The sequence below is a fragment of the Camelus dromedarius genome, chromosome 31 (genome assembly GCF_036321535.1).
Source record: "Camelus dromedarius isolate mCamDro1 chromosome 31, mCamDro1.pat, whole genome shotgun sequence".
Classification (NCBI taxonomy): Eukaryota; Metazoa; Chordata; class Mammalia; order Artiodactyla; family Camelidae; genus Camelus; species Camelus dromedarius.
The window spans coordinates 3501148-3522036 of record NC_087466.1 but is presented as its reverse complement, the minus strand read 5'-3'; the positions used below and the strand labels follow the sequence as shown (position 1 = coordinate 3522036).

Here is a 20889-nt window from a genome sequence, read left to right as displayed (position 1 = left end):
TGTGCCGGTCTCAGGTAAAATAAAGTGTTCACGGCTCGTGCCATCGCTTCTCACGACCCCTGCTTCAGGCCACGTCCAACATGCCAGCCAGCTGGTGGCCCCAGCGTGGATGGCGACTGGTGGTTGATGGGTCCTAGAAATTGGTCTGTAATGAAGGCAGGGTCTGCAGGGTTGGGTTTTCGTTGGTTTTTAGCATTAGGACGAGGGGTCTGGGGCCCTCTGCTTGAGTGAGTTGTAGAGCCTGGTCTGCGGCAGACAAGGGTGGGGACAAAGCCCCTTCAGGAGAGTCGGGGGCAGCGAGCAGGGAAGTGGGGTTTCCCGCATGAGGGCACAGGGAGGGACCGGCTGTACTGGTTTCCTCAGAGTGAGGGCTGCCTGGGCCCTCTGCCGGGGGTGCACTGGGGGTGCAGGGTCCTCCCCCGCCCAGGCTCCTGTTTTATCTTCAGCAGGATGTGAAGTGGTCAGGACAGTGTTTTGGATGGGCACGAGCTGCCTGGGAGGGGAAGAGCAGGGGCGAGAGGCAGGGCGCACAGGAGGGCTCAAGAGGACCCTTGCCCTCAGTTAGAACAGGAGGTGGGACAGGGAGTGATGGAATCACAGTGGGGCACGCAGAGTTTGGAGTCCTGGGGCTCAGCCTGCCCCTTCGCAAAGGCAAGGGGTGGGGGTGGTGAGATGCCCTGGGACATTTGAAGGAGGCGTGGGCACAGACAGAGGTCCCAGAGTCCCAGGGGCATCAGGGGCTCGGGAGTGGCTGTGGGTCAGTAGAGACCTCCACGGGGCTGGTGTGACCACAGTAGACCCCCTGCAGAGGGTCCCTGGACAAGGTCATATGAAGCAACATGCTCAAAAGTGGGCGCTGGGAGCTTTGGAGCCACGCACCAGGTACCATCTGTTCTGCACATCTTCATGGTGCACCAGGAAAGGAGTGCAGAGGGTCAGGTGTGGTGAGGACAGGAGGAGCCGTGGGTGAAGTCCGGTCCCCCTGCCCAGCTCAAGGACACTCAGCTCAAGGTCACAGGGGGCAGATCGCAAGTCTAGACGGTGCTGCAGGGGTCGGAGGCCCTCTCAGGGCAGAGGCTCTTGCCTGGCCTCCAAGCAGTCATTTTCAGCCCAGTGGGCCAGATAGGACACTGAGGGCGTGGGGGTGGGAGATGCAGCCGGGGCTCTGGGACCTGGGACCTGGTGGGGCTGTGGAGGCCGGCCTTCCCCAGAGGGCAGCTCCGGGAAAGTGGCCTATCCCTGCCCCCTTCCAGAGTTATTGGCACCAAGACAAGCAGGGGTTTTTATCTCCTCAGAGAGAAAGATGTGGCTTTTTAGTCCAAACGTTTGTGATGCTGGCCAGGCCCATGAGCTGTGGGGTATGAGGGTGGCTTTTGCAGGGAACCCCTGTGTCTAGCATCCCACCTGGATCCAGGCCTCCTGCCCCGAATGGTACCTCCCTGGGAAAAAGGGGGTCCCCAGGGGCACAGTTTCTGGACTTCTGCCAGGACAGCCATCACTGACCGCTCCCTCAGGAACCGCGGGAGGGACACTGCCCCGGGCTGGGCCCCCCACTGCCCACCCAAGCCCTTGAGGCAGCATCTCCCCGGTGTCCCTGCCCTGCCTGCCTCCTGCCCTGCCCATGCCCCCTCCCCTACCCTGTGTGACTGGTGGTCCTGTCTCCTCCAGCATCACCTCCCTGCTCCCCCTTCTCCCCAGCGCTTCTCTCTACTAGTTTCCCCACTAGAACACAAGCCCCTTGGTGCACAGCCTCACCCCTCCTCGCCCGTGTTCCCAAGCCCAGAGCAGAGCCTGACACACTGTGATGATCAGACAGGGCCCAGGGGTCGATTGATTGCCCATTCAGCTCTGAAGGCCGAGGTCTGGGAGCCCCGATGAGACCAAGCAGGTTGGGGCTGGTGCAATTTCCCGAGACGGGAGACGAGACAGCCTCTGACATGAGTGAGGCAGAGGGGTGCCTGCTGACACCACGGCCCAGGGGGTCCAGTGGGGAGGGGCTCAGGCCCCAGGGGCCCCTTTCTGCATCCCTGGGGGCTGGATGGCACCAGAACATCGAGGTGGCCTGAGGCCACAGCTGGGAGCAGCACCAGCCATCCCCTGAGGAAGGTAATCCTTTCTTATTTCTCTCAATCCTTTTTCTTCAAGGAGAAAATCCCAGTTTGGTGCCTGCATGCCCCCCCACTCCCCCCTGCGATAATCTCGTTGTTCAACGAGGGCCACCCTGCAGCTGCACCCTGCCCCCCACCCCAGCCCCCCGGCTGCACCCTGGCTGCAGCAGTGACACCAGCTCCTGTTCTGGTGCCTTCTGTCTGTACTGTGACTCGGACTCTCTGTTCAAAGCAAAAGCGTGAGGCTGCTTTTAAAGTGCAGCTGAGTGAAAGCAAGTCGGTTTAAAGAAAACCATGGAGTAAATGACAGGAGGGACCAGGTTGTGTTGTGGTCAGGGGTCCTGTGGGGCTGAGCCCTGCAGGCCCCCAGCAGGCAGCCCTGAGGAAGTGGCCCCCTCCCCAGAATGTAGTTTCTCCATCTGTAAGGCCGCTCTGGGTGCCCCATGAGGCTGATGCCAGGAGCCGCACACCGGGCAGAAGTGCAGACTCCTGGGGCCCGAGGAAGCAGCCCAGCCCTCTCCCCAACCCCACAGTGCTCAACTCCTGTGGAGGGGCCCTCCCTGAGGCCCAGCCCACAGCCTCCCTGATGTCCAGGGACACATGGACATCCCCACGGGGTCTGCAGGCCCGGGCTGCAACCAGATTATGAGGGTGATGCATGTGGATGAAGCCAGGACAGGCTGCCTGGGGCGCCCGTTGGCCAAGCAGGCGCCGTTGAGCCCAGAGGTGAAGGCACCGTCTTGGGGCTGCAGCTCATGGGGGTTCATGGGGGTGGAGCCTGGCACGAAAGGGCAAGGAGGTCAGAACTGCAGGCAAAGGGTGTGGGCCCATCAGAAGCCGCAGACCGGTCCAGGCGGGGCTTGGGAAAACATAGTGAGGGGGCCCAGGACCCAGTGCTCAGGCAGGAAGGAGCCTGCAGAGATGTCCACTCAGAGAAGGACACTAGACTCCAGCTCACAGAGGGACACGGTTGCTCCTGAAGAGGGGAGGAGACTGGTCATTGGTGATGGCCAAGGGCAGAGGCTTTCTGGAGGGAGCTGACCCAAGGCCAGCGGCTTCAGGGTGTGGGGAGAGAGACACACTCTTCAGAGTAAGATGGAAACGACCTGGGTGGGTTCAGGCCCAGGAGGTCAGCGGCCGAGGCGAGACGTGGCCCTGGGACTCAGGCCGGCCCCCTGTCAGGTCTGCACAGAGAGCTGCAGGGGCCAGGTGCAGCCCAGGTTCATTGAGCTGGGGGTGGGACGGGGTCCTGGGTGCTGAGTCACAGCCCCACCCAGCTCCACAGGGCCAGAAAGGCCCAGGCCCTCCGACACCCCTGGTCGCTGCTCCAGGGCCGGCACTCTCTGGCCATCCAGGTGTGGTCTCACTCAGCCTTGCTGGCCCTGTGACCTCGGCTGCCCTCTGCCCCGGGGGACCACCCCTGTCCTCCACTCAGCTGGCCATTTGCTTGGGCCTCAAAGGCCCCCTCCCTAGCTCACCTCTGTCTGGTGGCCCATGGACCGGGCTTTCCTTGGGGCGGGAAAGGGTCTGGAGAGTGAGGGCTGGACACTTGTCTCATCTGTGTCTCCCTCCAGGGAAGAGGGGGGGCCTGTGACGAGGGTGTCCCGCCCGCCGGGTCCAGCCTTCTAGCCCAGTAAGCTGATAAGCCGTCTTCTCTCCTTGGAGACCCTCTGGCTTAGCCCGGCTTGGGCGCGACACCTTAAGTGACCTTGGCCTTGGGCTCCCTTCCTGTGTCAGGGGCAGGGGGCAGGAGGGGCTGCTCAGAGCGAAGTCAGGGCTGGAGTTCACAGGGCCTTGCTCGGCTCAGCAGTGTCCCCCCCACCAGCTGGCCCAGTAAGTAACTGTAGGAGACAGAGAGACCCCGCCCTCCCCTCGGCCCCTCTCACCTCCAGCCCACGGGCACCTCCACTCCCTGCACACCACACACAGTGGCACACAGACACTCATATACGTGCTCGGACCCCCACACAGCCTCATAGCTAGACAGGGGCGCACACACGTGTGTTAAGTCCTGCACACGGACACGTGCACAGGTCTGCACGCAGGCAGGCCACAACACACAGGCATACAGGCAGCCACACGGTCACAGATAAGGCCTGCGTTGGGGGTGGGGCTCCTCCTCGTCAGCCTGCCCTCTCCTCTGGCCTTGTGCCTCTCTCCTCCTCTGTCTGTGCCCAGCCACGACACGCCCTCTCTCCCCTTCCTGCCCCCCCTCCCTCACCCACTCCTCAGTAATTTCCAGCCAGACCCAGCCACGCTGTGGTAGGGAGTCCTGAGTGTTGAGCCCTGGGGACCTGTGAGCAGTTACTGGCCAGGGAACGAGGTGGTTGTCCCACCCTTGGCCCGGTGACTCTGGGCTGGCTGGGGGAGTCCTTGGGGGTCCAGGAAAGCACAGTAGACCCAGAAAGGTCGGACCGGCAGGAGCCTGAGAGTGTACCATCCTGAGGCCCCTCCGCCCCAGACCTCCCTCCCTGCATCCATGCACAGCCCTGGTCCTGCGCCAAGTCCACAGCACTGGACACTCACACCCCCAGGCATGTGGCTGAGCCCGCGGAGCTGTTGGGAGGGTTCTTAGTGGGGCCTTCTGCTTGGCTCTGGTGCTCGGCAGGAGGGTGCCTCTGACTGAGGGGCCCACCTGGGGTGTCACTGTTGGTGGCTGCCCTGTGCAGGTGGCGGTCCAGCTCTCAGACCCAGCCAACGCGCTTTGCTACCCCCGGCCACGTTGCCCTATGACTGCACTGGCCAAGGACCACGTGGCCAGCTCCACTTTTTTCTAGGGGGTGTGGTGGTAAAATACACAACGTAAAATTGACCATTTTAACCATTTTGAAATGGTGCAGTTCAGGGGCATGACCCACACTCACACTGCTGTGCTGCCGTCCCCACCAGCAGCTCCAAAATTTCGTCTCCTCAAACTGAAACTCTGTATCCGTTAAACAGCAGCTGCCACCCCGCCCCCGCCCCCGCCCCTGGGAGCCGCCGCTCTGCTTTCTGTCTCTATGAATTGGACAATTCTAGGGACCTTGTGTAATCAGAACCACCGGGATTTGTCCTTTTGTGACTGGCCTGTTCCACTTGGCATAACATCCCCATTCAGCAGTGTTGTGGCAGGTGTCAGAATCTCCTGCCTTTTTAAGGCTGAACGGCATTCCCTTGTGTGACTTTACCACATTTTGTTTGTCTGTTTATCTGTCAACGGACACTTGGGTTGCTTCTGCCTCTTGGTGATTGTGACTAATGCTGTTATGAACATAGGTGTGAAAAAAATCTCTGAGACCCTGCTTTCAGTTCTTTTGGGTATAAACCCAGGAGTGGAATTGCTGGCTCATGTGGTAGAATCTGTCTTTAATTTTTTGAGGAACCTCCACACTGTTTTCCACAGCAGCTGCACCATTTTACATCCCCACTAGCAGCGTACATGGGTTCCAGTTTCTTCTTGTCTGACCAGTGTTCTTTATTTTCTGTTGTTTTTTTTTAAATAAAAGCCATTCTTGTGAGTGCGAGGTGGTATCTCAGTGTGATTTTGATTGCAGCTCTGTGGTGATTAGTAATAACGCTGAGCATCATTTCTTGTGCTGATTGGCCATTCGTGTCTCTTGTTTGGGGAAACACCCATTCAAGTCCTTTGCCCAGTTTTGAGTCAGGTTGTGTTTTTGTTGTTGAATTTCAGGAGCTCTCTGTGTATCCTAGACGTTCGTTCCATGTTGGGTATACGATTGGCAGGTGTCAGTGGCCTCTTTACCTGATGATATTGTTTTTTGATGCACAAACTTTTTGAATTTTTGTGAAATCTAGTTTGTTTTTTCTTTTGTTGCCTGTGCCCTTGGTGTCATACCCAAGAAATCACTGCCAAGTCCCATGTCAGGCAGCTTTTGCCCTGTGCTTTCTCCTAAGAGTTGTATAGTTTTAGGTCTCCGATGCATTTTAAGTTACTTTTTGTCTATGGTTTTGGTAAGGGCCTTGCCGCTTTTGAGGAGGTCCCAGCCTGTTGGGAGGAACCAGAGAAGGGGAGGACGTGGTTGAGAGAGACCTGGTGCCCGCCGACGGGGACGTGGCATGCGTGAGCCAGCCCGTGAAGAGCAGGCAGAGTTCCCGTGCGGGAGTGGGGCGAGGGGCACCCCCGATGGGGAGCAGCCCGGGTGGCTGAGCGAGCCATCCAGGGGACAACCTGTGCTGCCCAGCGGGCTCCCCGGGCCCAGGCTGGGGGGCAGGTTGGATTTAAGAAGTCCCTGAGGTCATGCGGTCATGTGCAGCGCTGTGAGGATGTGGCCAACAGCTCGGCCATCCAGGTGCAGCCCTGCACGGAGGCGGGACCAGCCCCCTGGACCCTAGGCAGTGCCACCTGTCGAGGCTAGACTGCATCCCAACAAGGAGGGGTCCAGAGGGAGGTCACTGCAGGGAGACCCAGCGCCTGGGACCCTGGGGGCCCCGAAGAGCGGGAGGCAAGTTTTGTCCCTGTCACTGGCCAGCTGATGGAGAATTGGTCACTAGGGGCCTGGCTGTATCTCAGACCTTTTAGACACAGAATTGAGAAAAACGTTCATGACAACGTGGGGCACCCCCAGTCTGGCCTGCATCACCTTCAGGTGGGAGGGCCCCAGGAGCCCTGGGCGGCCACTGGTGGGGGCTGTGCCAGGTCATCACAGGGACCAGGGAGCAGCCCCTGGTGCCCTGCCCCACGTACTCACCATCCACCAGAGAGGCAAGTTCCTGGTGGGACTGTGTGCAGACCTTTCTTGTGACACAGTTCACGGAAGAAAGTATAAGAAACATGGTAAAATGCACAAATCCCATGTAATTTCACAGCCTAGAACTCACTGCTGCTCGGAGAGTAACTTTGCAGACCTCTGCTCACATGGTGCACACACGTGGCAGGGGACCTGTGTGTTCTGCCTGTGTCGTGTTCACATCATCCTACAACACATGCTCCAAGAGCGCCCACCCCATGCCCAGCTAGGGGTCCCCACAGGGCATCTGTTCTCAGCATGATCACCAGCCTCGCTCGCCGGGGCCCTGCTGACCGACCAGCCAGCCATCTAATCGCTGCTCTTAGCAGCACATCCCCAGGGGTTCCTGGTACATCCCTCGTCCTCAGGCCATGGGGCTGCAGAGACGCGGAAGAGACACTCAACATCCCCAAGGCTGACCCCACCCCCCACACTGGGCGCCTGCTCTGTGCCGGGCCCTGCACTGGCCATGCCTGGACCCACGTTACCAGAGGCTGCTGCAGAGGGCAGGGCAGGGGCGGAGGCTGAGGCGACAGAACAGGGGGAGCTCACAGGTGTCGGGGATGAGGGGCACTGGCTGGGTACTGGGCTCTGTGCTGGACACTTTTCCTCTCGGGAGTCAGCTGTGGCTGAGCTGTGACCAGCGAGGGACAGGCTTGGAGACGGGGAGTCACATGCCCAACCACACAGCTGGGGTGAGACTCCCCACCCTGAGAGCAGTGGGGCACACTGAGGTTCCCCTGAGGGGCAGACGGAGCTGGGGGTTGGGGACCTTGGCCAAGGGAGAGAACAGGCTCAGGGTCAGCTCCAAGGCGGGATCGCTGGGACTGGCAGGCACGAAGGCAGCGGGGAGGGCCATGGCAGGGGGTGTGGGGGGCAAGAGATGGACAAGATACAGGGCCTGTTGGCCTTGGGCCTGAACAGGGGCATTACGGGTGAACACTGGCTGTGGCTGAATGAGGAGGCTGCAGAGGGCAGCCAGGTCGGGACAGAGATTGGGCGAGGGGGCAGAGCCCGAGCTCTGGGGCTACCCTGGTGGTAAGGGCCCTGGCCCAGTTACCGTAGATGGTCAGGGAGCCCTGGGAAGAGCACGCACGAGGCCAGCAGAGAGCAGGGGCTGGGGCCCTGTGCCACGTGTGAGCACAGCTGTGCCTCATTGACTAACGATGGGGGCACTCGGCCTGGCACCGGGGAGCCTCTGGGCCGCCCCTGCCTTGCCCTGGACTCACTGGTTCCTGGTGCCCTCAGATGTGCTCTGGCCTGTCTGGCCAGCCACACCTGGCGGCCATCCTCCCCTAGAGAGAGCAAGGGTGACCCAGCTCCTGGGAGGCAGTAAGGGTTGGGAGCACTCATTGACCCTGGCCTGGGACCCCACTGTCTACACGTGGGTAGAGCGCCAACAGCTGCAGGAAAGGACACGGGACCACCATACGGAGTCCTCACCACCACCAGATGGGAGACTGAGACTTGGGGAGGGTGAGGTCACTGGGTCTGGTGGGCAGGGCAGGGTTGTGGCGCCCCGGGCTCCCTCCCCCTCTGAGGACCCCTGGGCCTGGTGTGGTGCAGGTCACTCTCTCTCAGGCTTCAGGCCAGCTGGCCTGCGGGAGGGCTGGGGTGGCAGCCGGGTGTGTTTGTTTTGCTGTGGTTTGAGCTCCACGGAGGGGAGGGCTCTGATTCATTGTTCCCCAAGCCACTTCCTGCCATCCAGAGCTCCCCTGCCCACCCCGCCCGCGGTGGGAGGAAGCTCACGCTGTTCTCTTGTTGGCAGGTGAAGGGCGGATGCCCGAGGCAGGGGGACCACAGGGAGCACCCGCGACCTCAGCACTGGCTGCTGGCCTCCCAGCTGCGCTTGGCAGCATTGCCACAGCAGCCGGCAACCAGAGGCTTCCCACCACCGCGAGGACTGGGGATGACTGTGGCGCATCCGGCCCCGCGGCCACCCCGGCAGGTGGAGTGTCACTGAGGGAGGGCTCAGCCACCTCCCGCAGCACACGCGCCATGCCAGCTGGAGAGGAGGCGCCGGGGCAGGGGCTGCAGCAGCGGGGCACGACCTCAGCCCCCGACCCACGTTGAGTACTCCAGGGCCCCGGGCTGTCCATCCGTCTGTCTGCTGGGCGCCCCCGCCCCGTGTCTCAGCGTCTCCCACCCAGCGTCCACCAGGAGAGGTGCCCATCCCGCTCTCCGCTTCTGGGCCCGCCGCTGCCGGACCATGGGATGTCGGCAAAGCTCAGAGGAGAAAGAGGCGGCACGGCGATCCCGGCGCATCGACCGCCACCTGCGCTCGGAGAGCCAGCGGCAGCGCCGCGAGATCAAGCTGCTCCTGCTGGGCACCAGCAACTCGGGCAAGAGTACCATCGTGAAGCAGATGAAGATCATCCACAGCGGCGGCTTCAACCTGGAGGCCTGCAAGGAGTACCGGCCACTCATAGTCTACAACGCCATCGACTCACTGACCCGCATCATCCGCGCTCTGGCCGCGCTCAAGATCGACTTCCACAACCCCGACCGCGCCTACGACGCAGTGCAGCTGTTCGCACTGACCGGCCCCGCGGAGAGCAAAGGCGAGATCACGCCCGAGCTGCTGGGCGTCATGCGGCGGCTCTGGGCCGACCCCGGGGCGCAGGCCTGCTTCAGCCGCTCCAGCGAGTACCACCTGGAGGACAACGCCGCCTACTACCTGAACGACCTGGAGCGCATCGCCGCGCCCGACTACGTCCCCACCGTGGAGGACATCCTGCGCTCCCGGGACATGACCACGGGCATCGTGGAGAACAAGTTCACTTTCAAGGAGCTCACCTTCAAGATGGTGGATGTGGGCGGGCAGCGGTCGGAGCGCAAAAAGTGGATCCACTGCTTCGAGGGCGTCACCGCCATCATCTTCTGCGTGGAGCTTAGTGGCTACGACCTGAAACTCTACGAGGACAACCAGACGGTGAGTGGGCCCAGCTTTCCTCTGCCCATGGCTGCCGCGCCGGGCAGGGTGGGAGCGGCTGCCGTCCCAGGGGAGCCAGGGCGGCTCCGGCGAGGACCTCGGGGTAGTCCAGACGCCTGCCCAGTTCCCCTCAATGGGCAGGGCCGCCCTCACTGGCTGCAGACAGCACTGCTGTCATTGTTCTTGCAGGCCCTGGTGCCCAGGTGGCCTCTCCTCAATGCCGTGCGAGCTGACCGCACACCCCACAGCTGGCACTCACAGGGCACAGGGGGCCAGCTCTCTCCTGCGCAGGACCTGCTCCCCAGACCCAAGAGTGTGTTGCCTGGGTCTAGAGGAGGGGCCCTTGGCTGTCTGAGGGTGGGGAGGGCTGGCTGGGGAGGAAAGGAAGCTGGCACCACACAGGCTTCATGGCAGGTGAGGTTGGGTGCATGGCACCTAATGCTGGAGACAGGAGGGAGGTTGGCAGGTCTGCAGGACCAAGGAGGCCATGGCCCAGGCCAGGCGTCCAGTTGCTGGTCCGTGTGGCATCTCAGTAAACTCACACAGCTCCTACCAGCCAGGAACCACGGTCTCAGCCCCACAACCTGACCCAGGTCCTGAGAGTGTGGCAGCCACAGGGTTAAGAACCATTTCTGAGGTTTAACCTCCAGTGGTTGGGTGAGGGGGCAGTTCTCTCAGGCCCCCAGCCCAGGCTGAGAACCACCTCGTGGGCTGGGGGCTCAGGTCACATGGCAGGGAGGCTCCAGGCATGTGCGTGGTGGAGGTGCCAAGGGGCAACCTGGCCCAGTGCGGAGCCGGGGTGTGGGGTGCTCACGGGGGAGCCGCTGGGCCAGAATGGGAGTCGGGCCCCTGGAAAGACAGGGTGGGCAGTTCACTGCAGGCCCAGACAAGGCAGAAGGCCCTGGGCACGAGGTGCTGCAGTCTCCCCAGGCACCCAGAAGTGGTGGTGGTGGAGTCCGCTCAGCCCAACAGGGATGCCCCACAGCAGAGGGTCTGTGCCAGGCAGGGTCACTGAGCAAAGATCCAGAATCTGCCCTTAAGAGGCCTTTGATCCTGGGGTGGGGGGGGGCGTGGGGACAGACAGGGTGTCTGCAAGGGGCTGTGCTCTGAGTCCTTGCAGCTCAGGGCCGCCTCTTCTGTCATTCCTAGGGCAGGTGTGGTGAATTCCCTTGGTGCTGGGTGGGCTCCCATGTTCATGGGCAGGCCCTGCCTGCCAGGCCTACACCCACAGGTGCACCAGGTCGCGGGAGGCAGGATGCCTGGGCCCTGAGTGGGTCCTGTGTTTCATGGAGGGATTTGGCTACCAGCCCTGCCCTGAATCTGTCAACCAGGAGACGGCCCAAGTGTCCTCAAAGACAGGCCCAAGGCCAGGCCTTCTGCCCGGGGCCCTCCTGGCTCTGCCCAGCCAGCCCCGCCTCCTGAGCTCTCTCCTCTCTGCTCTGGTTTCGCTCCCTTGTGCTCCATGCTCTCCGGCCTTAAGCATGTGACCACCTTGTCCCTCCCTCTCAGCCCCTGCTGCTCAGGGCCAAAGCCTGGCCCACCCTCCAGGTTCCATCTCAGGTGTCACCCTCCTGAACCCAGCCTGGGGCCTACACTCCCCTCCATCACCGTTGTTCATCACAGGTGGGTCCCCATCGTGTGCAGATGAGTGGCTGCCCCACTAGGTAGGGTGGACAACTGGGTGGACAGGCAGCCCTCACAGGGCTGGCGTCCCCCTGCCCTGTCCCCGGGGGCTGCAGCTGCTGGCCTGGCTATGGGTTTCTCTGTGAGGCCTGCCCATGTTCCCTGGAAGCTGCTAGGCCCTGGGGCCAGCAGGGCCTTTCCTAGAGGGAGGGGCCGGCAGCCAGGCCTGTGCCCCAACCCCTTCACTACCTGCCCACCACCTGGTCTCGGCAGGCCTGGGGCGGTGGTTGTTCACCAGAAAAGGAGATTCTTGATGACTCGAGCGAGGCTGGAAATTCACTGGATTCCAAGTGGTTCTGACCTTTCATGCTCTACCAGCAGTATCTCGGGGTGGAAAACAAACATTGCAGACAGACAATACCGTCTGTTTCTCCTGCAGCCAGCAGGCCACGAGGTGGGCTGGCCGCCCAAGAAGAGCCCGCCTCTCTGTGCCCCTGCCTCCCCCTGCCTGCCCAAGGCAAGTGCCGCCGTGGCGCTGGGACAGGGCTGCTCCCCCACCAGTGAAGGGCCCCGGCAGAGGCCAGGCAGCCAGGAGCAGGCCCGGCTGATTCTTGCAAAAACCAAAGGGGCCTGGGGCCCAGTGCCAGGCGGCTCTGGACTCGGCTCCTTGGAGCTCTTCTACCCACTTGGCAGCTGAGGCCTCATCTTCCTGGGACGGAGGGCTGGCAGAGCGCCCCCCACGCCTGGCAGAGGAGCCCCAGCCCCACCCCCGGGCGCCTGCTGGCTTCTGCGTCAGCATGTTGCCCAGGGTGACGTCAGGCTCACTGGGCTCCTGGGCCCGGAGGGCTGTGGAGGCCACAGCGCATGCTGGGCAGCACCTGGGCAGGGGGCAGATTCCAGGGCGTCTGTGGACCGTGGCCACGAGCAGATCCCAGGAGCCATGCCCAGCCTTGGCGACGATTCCAGGCCCTTGTCTTGGAAGGATTTAATGGGGTCCCATCCTACCTGGAGCCCCATCCCCCCATGAAGTCCTGCAGGTACCGGGGGCTCCAAAATTGGGTGGGCCTCCAGTCTTCCCCCGTAGGGCTGCCCCAGGCAGCACAGAAGTCCAGAGCCTAGCCCAGGGATGCATCACCTGGTGTCCTCTAGGGCAGCCATGCCCAGTGTCCCTGTCACTGGTGGAGGCATAGGTCACGGGCTCACTCATGCAGCCTTGGGCTCTCTCTGAGCCACACCTGCTGCCTGAGGCTGAGCCAGGCTGCCCCGCCCACCCACTGCCGCCACTTCCTTCTCCACCTGGCCAAAGGCCTCTGCCAGGAGTAGAGAAAGGCAGGAGCTTGCTGTGGCCCATGTGGGTGCAGAGGTGCGCTGGCTGACTGCCCACCCCGTGTGACAACCCCATAAGGCTGTGCACCTCAGGGCCCAGGTGGCCTCCCTGTTCAGCTGGCCCCCCTCCTTTAGTGCCCAGCAGGCAGGACCCCAGCACCCTACTAGGAACCTGTCACCCGGCCTCAGCCCCGCTGACCTGCTGATGGATTTGCGGCCTCTACATGGTGGCAAGTCCTTCAGAAGGGACAGACGAGGCTGTGAGGTGTCAGTGTTCTCACGGGTACACCCATGGCAGCTCACTGCTATTTCCTGGCAAGGCTGTCAGCAGGCCTGCTGTATACCTGCTGTGCGCCTGCTGTGAGTACAAGGCCCCGGCTGGGGCCAGATGCCAAGGTGATACCAGGACACAAGGAGCTGAGGATAGGGATGCTCACACCCAGCACAGCCGAGCGTCCTGTCGGCAAACCCTCATGCTTCCTGGGACCCAGCAGGCACAGGTCTCAGGGTGTCCCCCCTTTGCCTTCCTGCGGGGCTGCCTGTGGGTGGCCTGGTGTCCCCAATGCTTATCCAACAGTAGCTGGTCATCTTTGTCCAGGAGGGCCCCTGGAGGTGGGGGTGAGACATGAGGACGTGCCCTTTAGGGGTAAGGTTCTGCAGGTGGCAGCCCTGGCTTCTGGGTGCACAGCTGTGGGGACACTCAGCACTTCTGGGGGAGCCCCAGCAGGTGCCGGGCCTTAAGAAGGGCACAGGCTGCTCCAGGCCACATACAAGTAGCACATACCTGCTCCCTACCACTGTGCATTGTCATTCAGCCCAGAAAGGGAGCCTGTATCAGTGCTGCAAGAATGCCATCATGTCACGAAACGGTGCTCCCGGAGACTGCAGTGAGACTGGCCATCATCTGCCCGTGACAGAGCGGGTGGCATTTGTCCAAAGGCTGTGGTTACAAGTGGGAGATGCCAGACGTGGATGACACCCAGCTTAGATTAGAAAAGGACCTGACGTATCCTTGAGTGTCCTTAACCAGCCAGCTTTGCAGATGAGGAAACTGAGGCCCAGAGATCACCCACCATGTGTCCCAAGGCTAGAGCCAGGGTGGGGGCAGTGAGCTGGGCTCATGACACTGGAGTGGCCATCAGGGTGGGGCACTACCCACAGTCCCCACCTCGTCAGCAGCAGGACCATAGGGAGCCGAGGCAGAGCATGTCCCCTCTCTACCTCCGGCTCCTGACCCAGACCAGGACATAGTTCCAGGAACCGTGCCATGGGGACTTGGGGCAGAGCCAGAGAGTGTGCCATTGACCCGCCTGGAGGCCACCAGCCTCCCCCCTCCGTCCCCCAGCACTGGTCTCCCTGAGCAGCTCCTTCTGGTCTCATGATGTGCCAGGGCCACGTGCAATTTGTGACCTCTGCAAACCACGCTGACCTTGGGACAGCGGAGACTTCCTGAGCCAGAGCCAGAAGGCCGGTCCTGGTCGGCAGAGGGGCCTGGGTTGTACAGCCCAGGCAGATTTGAGAGGCACTGCAGAGGCCAAGGCAGTGAGAGGGACCCTGGCTGGGCTGTGATGGCACCTCCCACATCAGGTGCACCAGCACAGGGCTCAGCTGGCCACGCACTCTCTCCAGCTGCATCCCCCCCGCAGTGCAGCCCGGCGCTTTCTCTCTGTGGCCTGATACTCCTCCTAAGCATCTGAGACATGTGGCCAGCTGCGAGGGGGATGGGCGGTACTTACAACCAGGTCTCTGTGGCCCGAAGCCACTGCTTGCACTTGTGAACAGTACCCCCACCTGCCTGCCGGCTCCTCTGGCCCTGGCCCCATCCAGGGTCCCTCGCTCCGTTGCCTGGCCCTTGTCTCAGCCCTGAAGAGGCTGAGGCCGTCTGGTCCTCACCTTGGTGGGCCGTGGGGTCTGACCTGTGGCTCCCACTCATGAGTGGCCAGTGGTGACAGGTCTCTGCCCCCCCAGGGCCTGGGCTTCACGTGGGGTGAGGGGACAGCTGGCAGCCAGCCCTCCCCTGCAGCACAGCCTGGCGCTTTCTTGTGGCCCTTGGTTGGCACATGCCGACTGACATTTCGATTCCTTGGGCTGAGCCCACCCCCGCTCCCAGGGGACACCAGCACCAAAGCCACTCTCAGTGGCAGCTTCCCAGTCTACCCTCCCTGTTGCCCTGGGAGCTTCCTGTCTCCCTCTGTGCTCAGCTCATGCCCTGAGCGGTCAGAGGTCAGCCTCCCACCCAGTGTGGCCTCCCTCCAAGCCTGCTCCACACTTTGGGGCCTTAATAGGCTTTTCTTTCCATTCCTCCCATCTCCTCATCCTTCTAGACCCACCCCTCCATGGTGGCCACCTCCTGCTGTGTCATTAGAGACCCTTTCCCAGGCATAGGCTGTCACTGAACACAGCTGGATGGCGGGGATGCAGCCCCATCTGCCTCCCCCACTGGACAGACTGGCTCAGGCCTTGGCGTAATCTGCATGGGGGTGTCCACGTGTTCCTGAGATCTCTGAGACCAGGGCCTCCCACATAGGCAGGCTGGGGTCCACCTCCTGTCCTGTTGTGGACAAGCCATGCGGGAGGGAGCCGGCAGGGGCTGTCAACACCACGCGGGCAGGGCTGGCCTCCCTCCCTTGGAGGAGGCCGCTGGAACCCACGTGAGCAGGGGCAGAGCCTCCCACATTGCACACCAGTCTGTTGCAGGGCCGGGCCTAGCTGGTACCAGCTCACGAGCGCCAGTTTAATATCATGTTGGTAGATTAAAATCAGCCAGGAGTAACTACACCACGGGAACTGGCAGCCGCTCGGTCCCCCTCATCCCTGCCGGATGTTAAACAGGCACCAGTCTCCTACAGCAGTGACCCCCAACCCCAGCAGGAGCACCCTGCCACTCATGCCTGCTCATGGGTGAATGACAGGGTCGTTGGCAGCATCTGTTTCCAACCTCCTCTGTGACCCCTCGGCTCTTCCTACTCTGGCCCTGTGACTGCACGTGTTTCTGTTTGTGTTTGGCCCGTGTGAGAACCGGGATTGGCCAGGACGGCTCCACGCTCTCCCTGGGCAGATCCTCTGCGCAGAGGAGCAGGCTGGGTGGTTCTGCTTTCTCTCCGTCAGGACATTAGGGACCAACCCAGGAGTCGGCTCCTGCTGGGTGTCCCGTGTTTCCACCTGGGGACAGGCCCGTGGGGGGAGGCAGCTGTAGCCGTTCCTCCCCTGAGGTCACACAGGGACCATACTGGGCAATCGCCCCCCCTACCCCCGCCCGTGGCCAGTGGATACTGGCTGTGGCTGGTCTCAAGGCAGCCAGGAGGGCTTCCTCTGCCCCCGAGGCCAGCTTGCAGGGGAGAAGGGCCTGAACATCACGGGCAGGGTCTGGGTGGGTTGGTGGAGGTACTCTGGGCTCCATCTGGGCCTTGTGAATCCCACGTGGGTCCTGGGGGCTGTGGGGGGCCATGCAGAGCTGGGCCACCTGGGCAGGGACCCAGGTTCTGAGCCCGATCCCTGGCACCGTCTGGGGTGGGTGTTGCTGCTGGGGTTCTCAGGGGCCTCTGCACGTCCCACGTCTGCACATGTCCCCTCTGCCACGTGATCTGCTCTCCTCAGCGCCCCTCCAACCAGCCCAGTGCCTGCATTCCGCGCTTACCCGGAGCTCCAGGGCAGAGGAGCCTCCCAGGCCACATCCCGCTCAGCGCCCAGGCCAGCGGGGTAATTAATTTCCTGAGCGTATTAGCTCTGCTCCTTACACACACATCAGAACTGCTCTGGATTTTAAGACGCAGATTATTATTGTTTTAAGGGATTTCTATAATCCGAGAACTGAAAAACAACTTCTCTTATCAAAAGCAGACTCCAGGGAGCAGGTGAAGAGCACTGGGGGACAGGCTGACTCAGGGACCCCTAGTAACCGGCATAGATGGGGCGTGGGATGCCTGCCACCCAAGGGGTCCTACGACTGGTCCTGAACAACACGGACAAAAGCTTCTGTCTTAACAGGACACGTGCCGCTGCCCCCTACCCCAGCCCCACTGGCTCCGACATTTGAGTTTCTGGTAGATCTGAATACAGGCAGCGAGGCGGAGGGAACTTGGTCATCTGATGAGGACGCCCCTCATGGAGCAGAAGGTGCCCCTGTTCCCTGCACGTGGCTCCCCACTGGACACGTGTCCTCAGGCCCAGAGAGCAGGGCCAGGCTGGCTGGCCCGGGAGCCCGGGCCACAGCTGGCCCTAATCCTGTCTTCATCGTCCCCTGGTTGGCGAGACCTTGGCTCCTATGCTTTCTTTAATTTCATGAATAAATTCAGTGAACTGGAGGCACCAGGCCTCACATCTCGAGGTTTCTGCTGAGGCCAGCCCCGGGCCACAGCCCCGCAGACCTTTTCTGGCCTCCAGTGACCCTGAGAAGGCTGACAGTGGCCTGACCAAGGAGGCCTGGCGTGGCCAGTTACCATCCACCGGGGAAAGAGAACATTCTGGAACAGCTGACCAGGGCAATCTGTGGTCCTGGGCAGCTTCCCACCCTGGCCCTTGGTCCCGTGCCTGCCGGGCTCCCTGGCCCGCCCCCTCTGACTCCTCTGTCAGCCTCATCTGCCCACACACAGGACCTCGGGAGGGAGAGGGAGCAGTACCGGCCAGACATGGCGTGGCCTTGGCTGGGTGAGTTGGTCCAGTCTGGCTTCTTTGTCTGTAAAGTGGGGTGACAGGCTGCAGCTCAAGGACAGGAGAGTTTTGACAACATCTGCCATGACCTGTGCTTGGCACCCACACAGCCTGGAACTCTGGGGCTGGCACCCTGATGGAAGTGGGTGCCAGGCATCGGAGCCCAGACCCCGGGCACTGGGCAGGCCGGGAAACTTCTCCCAGCCCCCCACAGCCTCACCTGTGGCCTGGGCCACCCGGTCCGGTTTGGGAGTCTGGGAAGGCACAGACCGGCTGGGAACATGCATCGTCCTGCCGTTTGGTTTCCTTCTCGCGAGAGACAGTCACAAGTTCCCCTGGGCAGGCAAGTGAGCTAAGCCCGCACACAGTGCAAGAGCCCCCAGGGGCATGCAGGGTTGAGCCGAGCCCGGTTCCCAAGGGAGCTTGTTGGCGGTCAGCCTGCCCCCACCCCCTAGTCCTGCTCAGACCTCCCAGGGCCTGGCTGCCAGTGCCCTCAGGATGACAACGCCAAGGCCAGAGACCCCGCTGAATCCAGATGGGGATGCTCTGGGCAGACTTGTCACCACGCTCTCCTCAGATGCTCAACCTCGCAGGCTGGCCTTGTGTAGCCCACCTGCCCAGAGGACCTGGTGGGTGGGGTCTCAGAGCAAAGACGCTATGGTACCATCAGGCCTAGTGCAGGACTTGGACCCCCAGGGCATCCCAGCCCCTCCAGTGCAGTGGTGTGGGGCCTGCTGAGGGCAGGAGGTCTCTTCTGGACAGCACAGAACCCGTGGGGGCTGGAGACCTGACCATCCCCAAGGGCTGTGAGGACATGGACTGAGACACTGTGTGACTCCAGCCTGGACTCAGTGAGACCGCAGCCATGACCTGCTGACCAGCCTGGCCTCTGGCATGCCCTTCCCCAAGACCTTGTCCCTGCTGCTGTCCAGTGCTCTGTCCCCAGGCACAGCTGCTGCGGCCCGCACTCTCCTGCCACACTGCCTGTCTTGGGAGAGGGGCTGGCACACCCCTGTGGGTGATGCAGGGGGCATGGCTGGAGGTAGGGAGGTGTGTGGGAACCCAGTCAGGAGGCAGAAGTGCCTGAGCTGCACATCCTGTCTCCCTTGTGAAGATGAGGATGTGAAATGGGGCCCCGCCAACTGCCTCACCTATAAAGGGGGCTGGGAGCCTCAGACCGATCTGGCCACGGTGAGCACCAGGGGAGTGCTGTCAGCCACCAAGTACTCAGCGGGGTGTGGGGTGTGTCAGCGACAGTGACAGGATCCTGGGAAGGATCAAGTGCCAGCTGCCACCGCGGGCATGTGCGGCTTCAGGCGCAGGGCCAGGAGCAGTGCTCCCAGGCCCGAGGGCTCTGTGATGGACACAGCAGCCAGTGGAGTTTCCTAGACCACGTCCTGACTGTGGCTGCACCAGCACACGTGGCATCTGTTCTGGGAGAGACTCACTTTGATCAGTTTCTTGGCAGAGCTGAGACCCCAGAGGACAGCCCTTGCCCTGCCCCCACTGGGACAACGGAGAAACTGGGGTTAAGGCAAAAATAACTTCCTTCCTAAGGATGAGCATTTCTGAAATCCAGCTTGTTGGCCTCAGGCTAAGGTTCCCCACTGAGATCCCCACCCCCTGCCCCCAGCTCCTTAGGTTCCTGCAGAATGGGCGGCCTGTTCTCCAGCCCTCCCTCCAGAAGAGGTGGCCCAAGGCCGTGCCCAGGAGTGCAGACGCACCACCTTGCTGAACAGTGTCAAGCAAGGGTGTCAGGGCCAGGGGTCCTCCAGCTGGTCCCAGGAGGGGCTGTCTGCACCGCCGTTCCCTCCCAGAGGGGCAGTGATGATCTGCAAGCCTGGCCAGTCCTGCACCTGTCAGCAGCTTCCAGGTCACATGCACCTGCGTCCTGCTGTTTGCTAATTTCCCATCAGTGACAGACAGCAGCCGGGCGAGGAGTAGGTCCAGGCTTGGATCAAGCTGGCAAGATTTAACACAAAACAGGTAGGAAGCAGTTCTCATTTCAGCTGAGGCAGAAATGGAGCGGGGCTTTGGAAGAGGCGTCCTCCCTCAAGGGCGAGGGTAGGGGGCCAGCGAGGCCAGAGGAAGGGGGACCCAGGGCCTGGACTTCTTCCTGGGCCTGGGCACGAAATGAGGAGGGGGAGCAGGACAAGGGAGCCCCAGGCCTTTCCAAGCAAGCGCTTCAAGTGTCGCTCTGGGAATTTGGGAGTCGTAGATCCTCCCTCAGTCTCTCCCTGAAGTTGCAGGATGCTCGCCGCCCCTGTCATCCTGGCCTAGGGCTCTGCTGGACCCTTGCAGATGTGGGAATGGGCCTTTCTGGACCTCAGATCCCGTTGGTCATTGATTCTGATGTTCAGTGAATGCAAAGAGCAGTGATGTGTGTGTGTGTTTGGGGTGAGGGGGGCTGGCTGGCCACTCAGACTCCTGGGAGACAGCTCGGTCAGATGGGCAGAGCCCCTACCTGGGCACAAGAAAGTGCTGTGTGTGCCCACGCTGGGGCCCTGGGATGGGGCACTGACCTGGTTGTATGGCCACCTGTGTCCATCTCGACTGCCCGGCCCCCTTGCCCCTCGCCCAGCTCCTGAGTCAGGGCTCCCCAAGGCCAGTGGGGGCTCAGGGCAACTTTGTGTTGCGGTTGGGCAGAGTAAACGGAAGAGCGAGAGCAAGGTTGACCACACCTGGACTGAGGCGCCCTGGTTCCTGCCCTGTGAGGGACTGTGGGACCCAGGCCGAGGTCCTTCTACGAGGGGGCCAGTGTCCAGGTGGGAGGATGATCGCAGGGCAGAGGAAAGAGGCTGGGCCCCAGGTGCTGTCCTGGGCCCTGCACACCAGCCTGTAAGTGCCCCACCAGCAGGGGTGGCACAGCTGGAGGACCCTCAGTGGTCCCCTAGCCGGGGCTGCGGGTGCTGGGAGGGGAAAGAAACCAGGGACCAGCAAACAGACCGGCCAGGGTGGGCTGGGGAAGAGTGGGCACTGAGCCTGAGGGAGCATCAGCGAGGTAGCCCCAGGCTGAACAGCATGAGCTTCTGCTGTTTCTGGCAGGTTCAGGACACAGGTTCCAAGCCATTAGGGCCTGAGAACAGCCTCACCGCAGCCTGTTATCTTGTTTAAACAGCCCTTGCTGTTTGAAGTGCCAGGTCTGATTGTGCCGTTACTATGAGCGTCACAGTTGTCACTGGAGGGGGGCAGGGCAAATGGTGACTCTGACTTCTGGACCCGTCGGAAGTCCCCCCACCCCAGAGAAGCCCCATCTGTCGCTGGCCCAAGGCCTGCAGGGCTGAGCGCTGGCCTCTCCTGAGCCTTATGCCACCCCTGGCTGGGCTGCAGCGAGCGGCCATGGGAGAGGAGGAGAGGTGACGAGGGAGCGGAGGAGAGGTGACGAGGGAGCAGAGGAGAGGGGAGAGGCAGTGGCTCTTTGTCGAGCCCCCTTCTTGTCCCTGCGGGGAAGGCCCGGTCCCCGCGGGCATCGGGACTATGAGGGCGCGAGGTGCGCTGCCCTGAGTTGCTAATCCCTCTATGC

At 62.1% G+C, this 20889-nt stretch overlaps 1 protein-coding gene across 1 annotated transcript in view; it reads left to right on the top strand.

Annotated features, from left to right (window-relative positions):
* Positions 1-20889, top strand: part of GNAZ (G protein subunit alpha z) — a 36035-nt gene that overhangs the window by 8897 nt on the left and 6249 nt on the right. Inside the window, exon 2 of the mRNA XM_031442353.2 lies at positions 8604-9767. Within this exon, the coding sequence (XP_031298213.1) occupies positions 9045-9767 (723 nt within the window). The 5' untranslated portion in view covers positions 8604-9044. The remainder of the gene's footprint in view (positions 1-8603; positions 9768-20889) is intronic.